The sequence below is a fragment of the Prionailurus bengalensis genome, unplaced genomic scaffold (assembly GCF_016509475.1).
Source record: "Prionailurus bengalensis isolate Pbe53 unplaced genomic scaffold, Fcat_Pben_1.1_paternal_pri Un_scaffold_103, whole genome shotgun sequence".
In the NCBI taxonomy this organism is placed as follows: domain Eukaryota; kingdom Metazoa; phylum Chordata; class Mammalia; order Carnivora; family Felidae; genus Prionailurus; species Prionailurus bengalensis.
In genome coordinates, this window is record NW_025091200.1 from 67,386 (window position 1) to 84,449 (window position 17,064).

The 17,064-nt window shown below is 43.9% G+C and overlaps 1 protein-coding gene across 1 annotated transcript; it reads right to left on the reverse strand.

Moving 5' to 3' along the window:
- Positions 1 to 14,546: 14,546 nt before the first annotated feature.
- LOC122478604 (Y-box-binding protein 3-like) lies at positions 14,547 to 16,322 on the reverse strand. The gene has a single exon (XM_043572149.1). The coding sequence runs from the start codon at positions 16,142 to 16,144 to the stop codon at positions 15,029 to 15,031; it is 1,116 nt and encodes a 371-aa protein (XP_043428084.1). The 5' UTR covers positions 16,145 to 16,322; the 3' UTR covers positions 14,547 to 15,028.
- Positions 16,323 to 17,064: the final 742 nt, after the last annotated feature.

Genomic DNA, 17,064 nt, shown 5'->3' on the forward strand with positions numbered 1-17,064 from the left:
TTAGATTTTAATTCAGTCAGATACTGGTTTCAGCCAGCTCTCAGTGGAGGTCTCTCAGCCAGAAGTGGCTAGACCAGGAATGTGGGAGGGGATCACATTAGACCAATAAGGAGGAAAACTCACAGTGCAGTCTTTAAGATCCGCAGCTGTGCTAGTCACTAAGGTGGCTGTCCCGTGCTCAAGACAGACAAATTTGTATAAGGACAGGAATAAAGAGAGGGCATCAAGTTTCTGGGTCTTATTATCATTCTAGCCAGGGTACTAGCTTCCAGCCAAAAGGCAGGCTTTCTCCTCCCTGTAGAATAGCCATGGGCTAGAGGATTACAGCCTGAGCAATCAGCATGAAAGTATACCAATAAGACCATACTCCTTGGAAAGCCCCTGAAATGAGAGTAAAGGAAGAAAAGAGAAGGTACTTACCAAGTTTGCACCAAGGCTCAGAGTCCAGAGAAGACTCAATGCCCCGCATTCAGGTGCCAGATAATGAAATTTGAAATGGGGTTCACGAGCAAATGGCTAAGATTCTTCAGACGTCTTTAGTGCAAAAAGGTGATTTTATTAAAGCACACAGACAGGACCCGTGGGTAGAAAGAGCTGCACTGGGGTTGTGAGGATCAACTGATTATATACTTTTAGGTTGGGGGGTAGAGATATAGTCAGTTTTTAAGGAATTTCTGTATGCTGAAATCAGCGTCTCACAGGACCCTGAAGAGTTAGCTATTGTCAAGATAAGGTTGCTTTTAGTTTTTAAGGAAGTGTAAACATTAAGGCATCAAGGCAGCCACAAATGTTTTGGGGAGTGTTACACACTGTCGGTGTCTGACATCTATCAGTGGGCTGCAGGCTGTAAGGGAATTTAATTTAAGCTACATTTTTCTTGCCTTTGTTTCCCTCATCACCAGCACTCCTCCAGACTGACAGGGCTCTTTGCTGCCAGTGCCATAGCCAGCCAAAGCTCAGGACCAGGAGATGAGGCTTCTCCTGTCCAGGTATAGGAAACTGAGATAAGGAATGCCTCTTCCTCCTTTCCTATAGATAGGCAATTCCCCAACCAAGGCCAATACTCCTTTGGGATGCATTTTGAAAAACAGATGATTTTGATCCATAAACCCTGAAGGAAAAGCAACTCATTTTCTTTTGCACAGAGGCTTGGCCCCAATACAAACTGGAGGGGGAAAACCTGGTTGCCAGAGGCAAATAGCAATTATAATACAAGCCTATAATTGGACTTATTTTGCAAACATCAGGGAAAATGGGGAGAAGTCCCCTATGTTCAGCGTTTTTGGGCCTTAAGAAGAAAAGTAAGATATGTGTAAGCAATGTAAAGTAGATCCTGACTTACTGGCAACCCTTTCCAAAGTCCAGCAATCAGGAGGGGAAATAATTAAGGGCTCCCTGCCCATACCCAAAGCAGAATCAGAGAGGGAGTCTGGTTTGAAAATTTTATTATTTTGTTTTTGTTTTTGTTTTGTGTGTATCAGTCTGAGTATTGTGAATAGTGGGATTGAGGAAGGCAGTATTCAGCTAAGTAACCTTCAACCGACCCACCTCTCCACCAACCAGGCCAACTCCTCCTAATGGACCCTGTCACGAACATGTGTGCTGGGAAATTCATCTTCCTTATACTGACTTTTAATGACCTCTATTTCCCAAAGTGAAAACTCCATGGCTGGAGTCTGGAGTAACAACTTCTAGCTGCATGTTGACATAAATTTATCAAAACTGAGCTCTGTTTGCAGTGATTGCTAGATATATTCTTTGGATTCCTTTAGCCTAGAACCAACCCCTCTAGCACCTAAACTACCTGTGTTTCCTCTGACATCCTGTGCTAATTCCAATGGAGTACTCACTCCATTGGGTAGTCATTGGCAGTTTTGTCTCTCTCTTCACTAGACTGTGGGCTCCATGATAGAAGGAGCTATCCTCTTCACCATGATGTAATTCCAGGTGCCTGGCAGAGCATCTGGCATTGTAGTCATCCAAAAAATCCCTAGCATGTCTGGTCATATTTTTTAAATCAATTTAACTCTAGGTTTTGCTTCCTCTTCCATATTTATTTGGATCTTGTGATACTGTTGATTAGAATAATTAAGCACCTGAACTAGTTTATGGTCCTCAATCCTCAGTTCTTCCTCTGGCCATCCAGTTTCCATAGGAACTCTATGAGGTGTATTTAATTTTACCTCAAGGAAGGACCGATCTTCGATATTTAGATTACAATAAGTTTAGGCAATTGCTTATCTGTCCAGGTGCTAGTAGCACTATAGCCCCTAATTCAGTCATAATGTCTCTTCCTAGCAAGGGAGTGGGGCTTTCTGGCATTATCAAAAAATAATGTGAAAAAAATCAAGTCTCCCCATATGCATCACAGTGGCTGAGAGAAAAATTTAGTTTTAAGTTTTGCAGAGACACCTCTAATCATTATGCTACATTTGGATAGTTGGCCAGGAGTGGAAAGGAAGACAGAATAGGTGGCTCCAGTGTCAAGAAGGTAATCAACTGGTTTTCCTTCTCTATTTCCAGAGTTACCCAATGTTCTGGGTTTCCAATAGACAGTTGGTTCAGGGGAGCCATGGTGAAGAACCCCAGGCCCCATCAGTCCCTTTCAGGGACATTGGCTCTCTGAGCCCTCACAGATAGTAGTCCCAGAGGACATTCATATTTCCAGTGATGGTCTCCACACAAGGGGCACTTACAGGGTTTCGACTTTGGTTGTCCCCTCTGAGGACATTCTTGTTTCCAGTGTCCTAAATGGCCACATAAATGGCACTTGGTGCCAGGACCTCAGGAACTGTTGTCTGACATAGTGCATAAGGCCACAACTATGGCCTCAGATTTTATTTTCAAGCTTCCCTTCCTGTTCCTTATTCTCCTCTTGATCTCAGTTGTAATATACCTAATTGGCAGCTCCTAAGAGCTCTTCCAGGGTCCCTTCTGTACCAACTGCCAATTTTTTCAGGTTTCTCTGAATATCCGGGGCTGATTGAATGATAAATTTGTCCTTTAGAATCATCTCAGCCTCAGTGGGTACCAGGGGAGATAGCCTTGTATTTAATGAGAGCTTCCCTTAACCTTTCCAGGAAGGCCACCAGGCTCTCATCCTATATCTGTAAATTAGTGGCTAATTTAGCATAATTTAAAAGCTTAACTTTGGACCTCCTTAATTTTGTCAAAGCACAATCTTGGAAGTAGTGGTGATACCATTCCCCAATGGGATTATAATCCCAATTAGCATCTTGGGGTAGAATTGCCTGAGCTCCAGTAGGGAATTAGAATTTCCCTACAGGACCTCCAGTCCCATGATAATTAAGGAGTTTCTCATTCCCATATCTTTTAGCTGCTGCCAGAACCCCATGCTTCTCTGTCTCATTAAGAGTCTGATTTAACAAAAGCATTTTATCTTTTTAGGTCAATTCAAAAACATACGTAATATTCTGAAAAACCTCTATATACTTATCCAGAACGTCAGGAAATTTACCTAGATCTCCTTTTATCTGTCTTAAATCTTGTAATGAAAACGGTACTTGTAATCTTATCATAGTGATGCCTCTCTGTGTCCCTCCTCCCTGTACTCTAGCTTCTGGTAGGGGAAACATGACTGTTAACATTACGGGGAGGGCCTGGATAAGGTGGGCAGCAGAGAGCACAAGTGCACGTTTTTAATTCTGGATATATAGATCCAGGACCCAAGAAGGAGGAGGTGGAGGTGGAGGTGGAAGATTTCCCTTCCTCCCTCTCTGATTCTGCTTTGGGTATGGGCAGGGAGCCCTTAATTATTTCCCCTCCTGATTGCTGGACTTTGGAAAGGGTTGCCAGTAAGTCAGGATCTACTTTACATTGCTTACACATATCTTACTTTTCTTCTTAAGGCCCAAAAACGCTGAACATAGGGGACTTCTCCCCATTTTCCCTGATGTTTGCAAAATAAGTCCAATTATAGGCTTGTATTATAATTGCTATTTGCCTCTGGCAACCAGGTTTTCCCCCTCCAGTTTGTATTGGGGCCAAGCCTCTGTGCAAAAGAAAATGAGTTGCTTTTCCTTCAGGGTTTATGGATCAAAATCATCTGTTTTTCAAAATGCATCCCAAAGGAGTATTGGCCTTGGTTGGGGAATTGCCTATCTATAGGAAAGGAGGAAGAGGCATTCCTTATCTCAGTTTCCTATACCTGGACAGGAGAAGCCTCATCTCCTGGTCCTGAGCTTTGGCTGGCTATGGCACTGGCAGCAAAGAGCCCTGTCAGTCTGGAGGAGTGCTGGTGATGAGGGAAACAAAGGCAAGAAAAATGTAGCTTAAATTAAATTCCCTTACAGCCTGCAGCCCACTGATAGATGTCAGACACCGACAGTGTGTAACACTCCCCAAAACATTTGTGGCTGCCTTGATGCCTTAATGTTTACACTTCCTTAAAAACTAAAAGCAACCTTATCTTGACAATAGCTAACTCTTCAGGGTCCTGTGAGACGCTGATTTCAGCATACAGAAATTCCTTAAAAACTGACTATATCTCTACCCCCCAACCTAAAAGTATATAATCAGTTGATCCTCACAACCCCAGTGCAGCTCTTTCTACCCACGGGTCCTGTCTGTGTGCTTTAATAAAATCACCTTTTTGCACTAAAGACGTCTGAAGAATCTTAGCCATTTGCTCGTGAACCCCATTTCAAATTTCATTATCTGGCACCTGAATGCGGGGCATTGAGTCTTCTCTGGACTCTGAGCCTTGGTGCAAACTTGGTAAGTACCTTCTCTTTTCTTCCTTTACTCTCATTTCAGGGGCTTTCCAAGGAGTATGGTCTTATTGGTATACTTTCATGCTGATTGCTCAGGCTGTAATCCTCTAGCCCATGGCTATTCTACAGGGAGGAGAAAGCCTGCCTTTTGGCTGGAAGCTAGTACCCTGGCTAGAATGATAATAAGACCCAGAAACTTGATGCCCTCTCTTTATTCCTGTCCTTATACAAATTTGTCTGTCTTGAGCACGGGACAGCCACCTTAGTGACTAGCACAGCTGCGGATCTTAAAGACTGCACTGTGAGTTTTCCTCCTTATTGGTCTAATGTGATCCCCTCCCACATTCCTGGTCTAGCCACTTCTGGCTGAGAGACCTCCACTGAGAGCTGGCTGAAACCAGTATCTGACTGAATTAAAATCTAACCGGGGATCTTATCCTAAGGAATTTGGCTGTAAGGACTATATGTGTTGTAATGTCACTTAAATCATGTTGGATTTCCATCTTTATTGTTTTCTGTCAATATCCTCTACTAATTACTTAAATTACAGAGTTGGGTAATTCCTCCTTGTACAACTTTTCTAATGTTTTACATGGGTTAAAAATGGCACAGCCTTCAAGGGAACTAAGCCATCAATTTCACAGAATGCTCTTCGAGACAAGGTAAGCTAAGGCACGGCCTTTTACAGCACGGCTTTCAAGGCACGGCATGGCACGGTGTTTTGGTCCATAGTTCAGGCACCCATTTGTGGCCTGGGATGCAATAGGGAAGTGAGGGGACACTTCCCTTCTCCAGGGACCCTTAGCAGCTGGTCAGTGATCATAGTGATTTTTGTTTCAGGGACGCCTCCGGTTGCTTTGACACCAGGAACCTCTGACATATCTGAGTGGGATGCCACCCAGGGGTTGAGGGCGGAGGGGGGTTTTTGGTAATGTACCTTCTCTACTTTTCTGGCACTATGGGATCTTATTCGTCCCCATTGACTGACTCTCCCTTGGGATGCCTTTTTACCCACTGGAATCAATTCATGTTGCAAGAACTAAGAAAACAAAAAAAAAAAACAACAACAACAACCTGATCTTCTTTTGTAATATTGCCTGGCCTCAATACACCTTAGGAGATGAGGAAAAATGGCCCATTAATGGGACATTAAATTTTAATACATTCTATCATATCTCTTCTACAAGAAACAGGGAAAATGGACTGTGGTACCCTATGTCCAGGAGTTCATGGCTCTAAACCAGGATCCAGACCTGAGGGCCTCTTGCAGAATGTGTCTAACCACCAGCCAGGTTAATAAACTCCCTCCTGATATATTGGATGATTGTCTAAACAGCCTCCTCCAAATAAACCCAGGTTACTGGAGGAAACAAAGTCCATCCCTAATGAAGGGGACTCTGACACTCTCTCTCACTGTTCCTCCTTCATAATAGACTCAGGTTACTCTAGCTATATGGGGGAGGAGGGCTCTCCCACATTCATTTCCTGGGTATAGAATTAACATTCTTCCTTTTCTCTCTGTTAAAAGACAAAATTTTCTAGGATTGTTGGTCTGCTCTTGATAGGAAAATGTAAACAGTGTTTTCTTTTGTTTGTTTGTTCTTGTTTGCTTTTTTTTTTCTTATGTCTGCCCAGAAAACCAAAGCTTTGTGTTTTGTCTTTATCAGGTCTTTGATTACTTAGTTAACACTTCTCAATGTTAAAGGAGCTAGGTTTTGCTAACAACTATATAACCCTACATATTTGCCCTTAGAATCTCTTTTGCTACCTTCGTTAAATAACTAAGTTTTGAGTTTTATAATGATGAGTAATCCTATCTAGGCATGTGCTTTTTAACTTTCTAAGGTTTTAACAAACTTCCCAGGATTTAAATTGTAAATGACATCTTGTTTGACCAATTGGGCCTTTTTATTTGGTACGTTACTTGGAAATCCCTGCCAAACAAATAATGGTGAACCTTAGGTTGTATTGCTTGGGTAAATATTATGTATACGTGATGTTTTGATATAAGGTCATCACTTGATATTCTGATTATTAAAGTGTTCTGTGTCACAGAAATAACTGAATTTCCTTGTCAATTGCATTATAGTCTTTTCTCATTTACAAAATAAGTTTCATCTTCAAGAAGATCCATAAAAATGATTTTTTAAACAAACACAGGTTTTTGATGTCTTTAAAATCATAAAACTGAAATAGGTAAAAAAAAAAAAAAATCCTAAAACTAACAAAAGGGCTGCATTCCAACTGAACAGGAATCAGTAACGTGGGACTAAATAAACTGGAAAAGATGAGTATAATTTTGTGACTCTTGTTTGAACCATTGCTGGTTTTCTAATGTTTGCTCTTCCAAATTAAGGAAACTTTCTCTTAAGATGCCTATGACTTACAGAAATGTGATAAAATATTCCTTTGTGAACCAACCGAAATGATTACCTTTTCTCTCTACCTGAACCCTCTGAAATTCAAAAACTCTCAGTAAGTATTCATTCTTCCATGGCAATCATAATTATTTGCATAAGTTCCATAAGAATCTGTTCTCTTTGTAATAGGACACCATTGGAAATACTGGTTATTTTACCAAGGCTTTGACTGCAACGTCATATTTGAGAGCAACATGCATAGACTCAGATATGACCAGTTTTAAGGAACTAAGGTTGACTTTATAAAGCATGAGGCCAATAAAGCCCCCTTGGAAATGTTGGCCTGATACCTTGCTTACAGGTGAGTAAAGAATGTTACTTCGTGGCAGGTGCAGGAACCTCAGGATATCTTTGGGGCCTCCTGGAAAGGAATTCGCCCAAATCTACAGGTATTGCAGGCATGTCGGATGGCAAGTACTTGGCTTGGCTTCTGACCTGGGGAGGCTACTAAAAGTTCAGTCTAGAGATTCCTTATCAAAAGTTCCAGCAATGCAAAATTTAAAAACTTTATTATCACCAATCACTGTTCTTGCTGAGCTTATGTAAATAATTAGGCCGAGTTTGTTTAAACTGGACTTGTTCTGTTGCAGGGAGTATGGCCAGAGTCACAAAAGATGAGTCCACAAACAAAGTGCAGTTAAGTGAAGGTCCTCATACTCGAGTCAGAATGAGGCCCCGACTGACTCCAGAATGAAGCTTCTTTTTATTAGGATAATTGCTAAAGACTACGTGCATAAAGTCAGCTAAGCAAGTGTGTTAATCAATCTAATGGTTTGGCTTTCCAAGGTTGAATTTCGAGTTAATTGGTATCTATAACACTAGGAAGGGTCAGGTGTGAAGGAGGATCCGGCCCTGGACAATGTATGTTGATGGCTCTAGGTGTTCCTTATGAGCGGCAGCCGAGTTCAGCTGTGTAAACATGTCCTAAGGCCTTGCACCTTCTCCAGCCCGTCCCTTTTGAGGTCTTTTCCTTTGATGCTTCTCACCTGCATCTCCCACATTGTTCTACAAATGAATTAGTTTTCACTTGGCTGTGAGGGTTATTAGGGAAAAAATATGTTTCAATAACACACCCTTATGGATGTTAAGTTGTAGTTCTAATTGTCTTTAAATGTTTGTTGTTTGCCTACACTAGACAACTTGAGGTAAACCTCAGAGAAATTGTCACAACTCATGTATAGACAATCTTTGTGCCTGTTGCTCTATGGGCCATTCAAAAGGATCACCACAGATATTTGAATTACAAACCAGAAAAACCCATCTGATTCTTACTGCCTGTTCCCAGTCTATCTGAGGATGCTTCAAGCTTGACATCTAAAATTCTTCTCACTTCCAGCACTGGCAGACACTGGGTTTGTAATTTGCTCTAATCATCAACGTGTATTTTTCTTGTTTCTATAAAAGTGCCTCTTTTTAATTACCTGACTGCTTACTAAACAAAATAGAGTCTATATGATGGTTAACACCACCTAATACACAATCAAGGCCTTAAATGACTCTCAAAATAGCATTATATTATTAAACGCTAAAATAACTCAAATGCACTAAACAGTTCTACAAAACAAAATGGCATTAGTTGTTATAACTGCTGCACAAAGTGGAACTTGTGCTCTCGTAAAAACAAAATGCTGTATATACATTCCAGATTACCACAAAAATATTTCTGAGTTTCTACCTGACAAATACTCAGATTGGTGCTTTAAATGATCCCTCCCTTTCCTTCAATAATTGGTTAAATTCCTGGACTAGAGGAAGATTTTTGTCAACTATCAAAGGACTTGCTTGGGCTTCTTTTTCTTTTTCTTATTTTAACATGTTTGGCTGTTTTCTCCCATGTCTCTCCACCTGGTGCCAAGACTCCTTCACTGCGATAACCTCGAGCCAAAGGATGATCCTTTCTACTCAAGAAAACTCCCATATGTTATCAACTTTAGATACAGCGGCCTTAGCCTTTCCTAACTCCTATTAAATTCTCAAACTGAGCATCCCTGACCCATAGGTAGGGACATCTCTATGACCCTATTTAGCAGGAAGAAACTACAGAGGATGAGACCTTCTGCCTTCAGCAACCTTAAAGATTTAAGGGTCAAAGTTGTTCAGGGGGGAAAATGATGAGGGAAACAAAGGCAAGAAAAAGGTAGTTTAAATTAAATTCCCTTACAGCTCACAGCCCATTGATAGATGTCAGACACCTGCATTGTGTAACACTCCCCAAGACCTTTATGGCTGCCTTGATGTCTTAATGTTTACACTTCCTTAAAAACTAAAAGCAACCTTATCTTGACAATAGCTAACTCTTCAGGGTCCTGTGAGACCTTGCTTTCAGCATACAGAAATTCCTTAAAAACTAACTATATCTCTAACTTCCCTCCAACCTAAAAGTATATAATCAGTTGCTCCTCACAACCCCAGTGCAGCTCTTTCTGCCCACGGGTCCTGTCCGTGTGCTCTAATAAAATCACCTTTTTGCACCAAAGACATCTGAAGAACTCCTTCCTAGCTGTTTGCTCAGGAACCCCACTTCAACTTTCACTTTGCAAAGCTCCCTTTCATCGCTGGGAGTAGCTGCTCTTACCCAGGCTTGACCTTACCTCCGAGAGCTGACCTTGTCTTCCCTGATTTCTCCTACGCCTCCGTTTCCCACCGGAGGGACTTTGGGGGTATGCACTGTGACCAAGCCAGACTCCCTTGGTTGTGGAGGGATGCACTAGCTTTACTTTGGCTGGACAGTAATTTACATATTGATCATCGGCCCTTGAGGGGGGCTGAAAGGGCCAAAGTCACAGTCTATTCCTCTGCCTTTTCCAGCAATGCCCATATAAATATGTTCCAGCCATGTGGGTGTCCATTTTAAAGTCTCTAGGTTGTTACAAATCGGCATAGATTAGGCTAAATGTAGCAAAATTGTTCCCGTGTATCCTGGTAAAAGCCCTTCATATGTCGTAGTGGTCCATCCCTCATATGGTACAGGCATCCATTCCTCTTCCCTGCAGAAACAATACAAATGTGGGGCATTTGGAGGCTGGCATCAAGGACGTTGCCACCATCTCCCCAGCCTTTGGATCAAAAGAGGGGCAATTTCTTTCTTTAAAAAAAAATGTTTTTAATGCTTATTTATTTTTGAAGGAGAGAGACAGAAACAGAGAATGAGCAGGGAAGAACAGAGAAAAAGGGAGACACAGAATCCAAAGCAGGCTCCAGGCTCTGAGCTGTCAGCACAGAGTCCGACGTGGGGCTCGAACTCACAAACCGTGAGATCATGACCTAAGCTGAAGTTGTAAGCTTAACCAACTGAGCCACCCAGGCACCCCAAGGGAGGGGGGGGGGCAATTTCAACGAAGGCTTGAGCAAAACAATGCGAAATGGCGTGCTGTCCTGTCCTTTTGGTTAAAATTATAGTTCTTTCCATATTTTGAGGCAGACAAAAGAGGGGGAAAAAAATCTTTGTTTCCTGCCCCCTTTTTTTTTCAATCCAAAGCAGACCACCAATCCAAGATAACTTTGTCTTTTTAAGAGAGAGTAAAAGCAGAATTTTAATCTTATACCAGTGTACTTTTAAAATACATTCATTTTAACCTTAGTCCATCCTGACCACACATAAAATTGCTTTTCAAAGACTTCCCTTAACAAACTTTCTATAACTTTTCTTTGCATTCAGATTTTGTCCCAAGCCGTTTCTCTCAAAAAAACAAAACAAAACAAAAACAAAAACAAAAAACAGTCTCATTTAGGACAAATATATATATATATCTTCAACAAAAAAGCAATTCCACTTCTTACATCCTTCTTACAACATCTACTTTTCTATACACAGAGTCACTTTTCTTATTTACATCAGTTTTAACTACATTTAGCAGAATTTTAACTCTTAGAAACCTTAGTCTCCAGTGAAAAGTAAGTACTAACCAATTGTGATTTGTCTGTCACATCAGAATTCCTTAGATGGCAAACTTATGAATTAATTAAGCACAAAGCCTGTTTTCCAACAGACCCAACTATCCTTAGTTTCTCTGCAATAAGTCAAAAGCACACACCTATGTTTAGTAAGTAATGCTTCAGCATTCCATCTGATTTGGAAAAGGCCTGAGTGTGCAATGAATTTAATCCAGTTTATCATCCAAGAAAAACTTTAAAGTTTCAGGCTATCAAAGACCCTGAAAGCTATCCTAACAATTACCCATGAAAACTTTGAGACAGACAAAAGTAACCATCATTTTAAGTCACCTTTTTGCTGACAAATTGCCACAGAGATAACACAAGCTTATTTGACCTTCAGTAAACCTAGGTAGAAAAAAGTTTTATATTTAATGCTGATAACTCTAAAGATATGTCTATCTTAATTAAACCAACACACTTAAATTAGTTTAAATACTGAATATGTTCCATCTGTGTCCATTTAAAAGTCAATCAATTTGTTCACCATTGTCCATTTTTATCTGGGGCACCAGTGAGGAAATCTGAAGTAAGCAGTGTAAGTCTAAGGGGGTACTCTTTGCTCCTTTACAGAAAGGAGAGGAAGAGGAGCTCATGGTACTGGAGGCACCCAGAAGGTATAGGAGCCAGGTATGCAGTCCACACCCAAGGTGGTGCAGAAAAACAGGAGGAGGGAGGGGAAGGCATAAGAGGTGAGGTGTGGCCTAGAAGCCTGGAGGCCAATAAAAGACCAGAGGGCAGAGAAAAAGGTCTCTGGGTCCTAAAATCCTAAATCCTGTCATCTCTGACAGACAAGCAGATGCAGATATTTTTTTTTTCCACCAACAAGTGGAAGTGGGAAGTCCACATCCGGCCAGAGAAGATAGGGAAGTTCCCCAAAAGAAAAGGAGTTTTGGCAGCTGCTTGGGAATATTCCTTAAAGTCCCTGTCCCAAGGGACACCAACCGAAGACAGTTGGTTCTAATTATCATCTGCATCTTGTGGGAGCTTGCCATGTGTCTTCTCTCCAATCCCCACTCCCGCCCGCCCCCACCTGGGCATCAGGGGCAGGAGGAGGGTGGTGAACCCAGAAGTTGTTGAAGTAAGTCCTGCTCTCCACTCCACAAAAGACGTTTGAAATTGAAAGGTTAAAAAAAAGGGGGGGTGGGGAGGACCTGGGAGGTGAGCCACACCAGAGTGTCAGATATGGAAGCAAGTAGAGAGCCACCTTCTACTGCAGTTGGGAAACCTGTGAGTAGGACCCCTTGGAAGTCACCCAGATCACTCCTAGGAGGATATACGAGGGATCAGTCCTGGGCTTTTCCACTCATTTCCCAAAGGGAGAGGCTGACCAAGACAGAAAGAGGAGAATTCTACCAGATATCCAAACGGGAAGTCAGGGATCAGGTTTTGCAGATAGCCTTTAGGCGTCCACCAAAGAGTAGCCTTGGTCAGGACCCATCCGTTGCTATTCAGCCTCCCCTGAGTCCCGTGCATCTGGGGGTTCATCTCGGAAGGAAACTGGGGCTCCACCACACCGATGCTCCCAACTACTTTGAGAGATCAGCTGGGAGGAGACCAAAGGAGCCTGTCACCCGAGACTTGGGAATGGCAGCCACACTATTTGCTCTTAACTGGCTGACCAGTGACCATTGTTTGGTTTGAGAGTTTTATTTAGGATAGAAAGAAAAAAAAAAAAAAGAGGGAGCCGTAGCTGCTCTTTACTTAAGGTTAGAAGACGTTGGGTATCCCAGGTGAGCCCCCAAGAAATGTTGTAGGATTCTTTACCTCAATACCCGTGGTTTGTCATCTCTCCGCTTCGAAGAATGAAGAGGTGAACACCAAAGAAAATGAGCAGCAGGCAAACATTTATTAGAGTATAAGATTAGAAAGTAAGAGGAGTATGAAAGCTTTCTTTGCAGAGAGGGGTATTTGAAAGTGAATGCCCTGACTATAGGCAAGGGCCTTTGTTTCATAAGGTTCTGTTGCCCACCCGTCCTCCATCCCCTCCCCCTTGTTCCTTCTTATGTCCTACCCTTATTGGCTTGATAACTCTTGGTGCTGGGTTGTCCATTCCTGATTGTCTGGATTCCACTGTGTGAGGAGTTAGACTATGGTCATACTGTCCCTCGTATGACATAAGTGTTATGGTTTACTTATTTCAGTTAGGTATTTTGATTGTCAAATTCCTAAGGGGAACCTGAGGGGGAGTAGGTGGTGTCTGTTACATTCTTAAGAGGAGCCTTATGCCCGAGGGGTTTGCTGTAGTCAAATGCTCCTAGTGTTGTGTCAAAATATGTGTTTTTCCCCACCCAGGGACCTCAGGTCCTAACCTTTCCCTCTCTGCCTATTTTATCCTATCTTTTCCTTATCATATTAGTTTCAAATTTATTAATTGCCCACGCCCCTCCCCCAACCCTGCCTCCTACCCACCCACCAATCCCACTATATATTCAAAGGAAAACCAGGATAGGGATGACAGTCCCGGTTGGAGCCTCTCTATCTGATGGGAAAGTGGCTGATGCAGGCTGAGCTTTACCTGCCCAGCCTCCCAGGAATCTTGCACAGCCCCCCTGGATGGACTCAAATCAGGAAGCACACATGGAAAACATGGACTACATGTTTCTCTTCAGTTCCAGAAGTATGCATGACAGAAATTAAACCTGCTTCCATCCCTGTTTTCTTTTTTAATTTTCTTCAGTTTTTTTTTCCTAGCTTTATTGACATGTAGTTGACATATAATATTGTATACATTAAGTTGTACAATGGGATAATTTGATGCATGCATATATCGTGAAACATTTACAACAATAAGGTTAATTAACACGTTATTCACTTCACATAATTATCCTTTTGTTGCTGTCATGGTGAGAACATTAAAGCTCTACTCTCAGCAACTTTCAGGTATACAACACAGTACTGTTAACTATAGTCATCATGTTGTGCATTAGGTCCCCAGAACTTAGTCATCTTATAACTGAAAGATTTTACCCTTTGACCAGTATCTTTCCATTTCCACCACACACCCCTAACCCCTCGTGAAAATGGTATTAGATCGAATCCATTGAAAAATAGAGGCAAATTGTGCTTCCAGAGAGCCTCTTTTTTTTTTTTTTTTTTTTTTTTTTTGGTCTTTTGTCCAGCTCTTTGAGTTTTGCGTCATAGAATAAACACCTAAGCAGTAAATGTGGGTAGTTGGGCCCACCCTCCAGATTTATTGCTCAAATGGCAGAGGAAGAGGATGTGATGGGGACACTTCTTCCCTGTCTGTGTATTCTAATCTTTTAGAACATCCTTGAGATGTTCAACCCTCGCCTCCCACAAGTCCACAATTAGCCTTAAAATCATGACTTGTAAAAAGAACAAACAACAGGTATGATGTTTGCTAAAACTGGTTCCGAAAAAGCACTGAAAGGAGTGGTTCAATACAATTCTGTGCTGACGAGTGTTTTGTTTTAAATCAGACAACAGCAATAATAGATAAAAGCAACATGAAATGATTTATTGAAAAAATGACCATTCAGGCAATATCACACAGCGATGTAAGATAATATTCAATATCAGATCATCTTTGTTTTTGTATTAAAAATAAAAGTAATTTTTGTTAGTCCATCAACTAATTCCCCTGGTGACACAGAATAATAGCTGTGGTCCTGGTCAGATCTTTTAAAAGAATAAATTCAGAGGTGTGTGCATGAGTATGACATGGGGTGTGTGTGTGTGTGTGTGTGTGTGTGTACAGAAATTACCAACACAGATGATAAAAGGGAATTTAGAAATATATAGATCTTGTAGTTTATCCTCAAACCTTGGGGAAGAGGCGTGTATTTTTCCCAAAAGGGCACAAATCTAACAGTCAAGGTGGATGCTTGGGCTGTGTTGCTTTAAAGGACATCATCTCCTCAAGGGGGAATCCCCTGCAGCCCAGGCCAGGGAGTCCCCGGGGAGGGAGCCAGGCTGTTGTTACTTGGCCTGGGTGGCAGAGGGGACATCAGTGACCAAGGTGTCCTCCTCCTCAGCGGCGCTGTTCTTCTTGGCCACAGCAACCGAAACGGGTGTTTCCGCAGGGCCCTTCCCGGTCTTGCCTTCTCCTCCCACGTTGACCTGGCCCTGGGCACCGGGCACCTGCTGCGGGCGGTGGCGTGGGTTGTTGGGGCGGCGGGATCCGTAGCGTGGTGGGGGCTTCTGCTTCGGCCCTCCGTCGTCACGCCCGCTTTCCTTGTCTTCCGCCTCCAGTTCCTCAGAAATGCCTGCTGAGGGTCTTGGACCAGGAGTGATGCCTCGAGCCCTAGGGCGACTCAGCAGGTAGCTGGGGCCGGGCCCCCGCCGAGGGGCGCACTCGGGCCTTAAGGCTGGGGCAGACGTGGGCAGGTGGGCAGGCCGCGGGCCGCTGGTGGGAGCGAGGATCGAAGGGCCGCGAGACAGGGCCCAGGCCCTGCGGAAGGGCGGAAAGCGCTGCAGCCTTTGGTCTTGAGGTCCGCCGGGCAGGCGGCGCCTCTGGCCCTGGGCCTTGGTGAAGCCTTCGCCACTGGCCTCACCTTCGTCGACGTCTTCCTCAGCGCCCCTGGGACCGTGCAGGGGTGGCCCGCGGCGGCAGATGTAGAAGCCCCTGCAGAAGCGGGGGCGGTTGGCAGCGTAGCGACTGCCCTGCACTGGGGCACCCGCTGGCCCGGTCACGTTAGCGGCCTCGGTGCCCCGCTCGCCCTGCACCACATCAAACTCGACCATCTCGCCGTCGCCCACGCTGCGTTGGTACTTGTGAGGGTTGTTCCGGGTGATGGCCGTCTGGTGAACGAACACATCTTCTTGGGTATCATGCCTGCTGATGAAACCGTACCCGTTCTTCACGTTAAACCACTTGACGGAGCCTCGCACCCTCTTGGCGATGACCTTTTTGGGCACCTTTCCCTTGGCGCCTCCTGCCGCGGTGGTCTTGGGGATCGCGTCTCCGCCGAGGTTGCCAGCCACTGGGGCCCGGGGAAGATCTCCACCTCCCAAGGAAACCAGGAGTTTCTGCGCGGCTTGAGGGGGTACTGAGGCGGTCACCTCTGTGCGGGTGACCTCTCCCACCTCACTCATGAGGCCGTCCTTGCTCTCCTTTCTCTGAGAACTTGAGGGAAATCTGGTCCTCGGCGATTGGGGGTGGGGTGGGGTGGGGAGGGGCTAGGTCTGGAGGCAGGAGCCTCACTTTGGAAGGGTCGGTCGGTCGGGGCCAAGGACTCTCTGGCTTCGCTCTGAGACTCTTGGAAAGGCCTACGTCGTCTCCTGGGGCAACAGGACGCGGACCAAACAGTGGCTGCCGCGGGCGGTGACGTCTCAATGGGGGTCACCCACTTAGGAGAAGGCGCTTGGGCGGGGGGGCGGGGCAGATGTGCTCTGCCTTGTGCTCCAGGTGCCTCTTGGTCCCTCATGGAGAGGGGGCTCATTTGAAGCTCTAGGCAGTGGTCTTCTTGAAGACCCTCTTGCTTGCTTGAGTGGATGTGAAGAGACGACCCACTTTCCATCTCTCTCCCTTGGTTGGAGATATTCCCAGCCTTCTTAAGGGCACTCTCCAAATACTCCCACAAAACCCTGGTCCTCTTCCAACTCCTTGTGTGCTCTATATGTGGGTGAGGCATTTTGTGTAAAGGTGAGATAAAATGGCAACCACATGAAATTAAGACCCAATCAAAGAAGCCCACTGTGGGTTGTTTGTTTTCTTTTCTTTTCTTTGTTTTCCTGCAGAGAGATAGGGGAAGCCTGCCAGTGCTAGAATGCTAGTACTGAGAGGACACTAAACTAGTGCAGGTTTATCCAGACTAGTGTTAGGGTTGTAGAGTAGTGAAGGTGAGTGGGAACACTTTTGTTAACTAGAATATTCTGAAAACCCTGTTGAGCTCTGTGTTCTTGCCCACATAAAGCAAATGGTCATGTGGAGTAAAATAGAGCTGAGTGAATTTGCCCTTGTATTTTAACTGCAGATCCAAACTTTCCCCCACCCTCAAATGGTTTATGACTCT

Coding starts and splice junctions, on each gene's coding strand:
- LOC122478604 (XM_043572149.1), bottom strand. CDS start 16,144: ATGAGTGAGGTGGGAGAGGTCACCCGCACAGAGGTGACCGCCTCAGTA.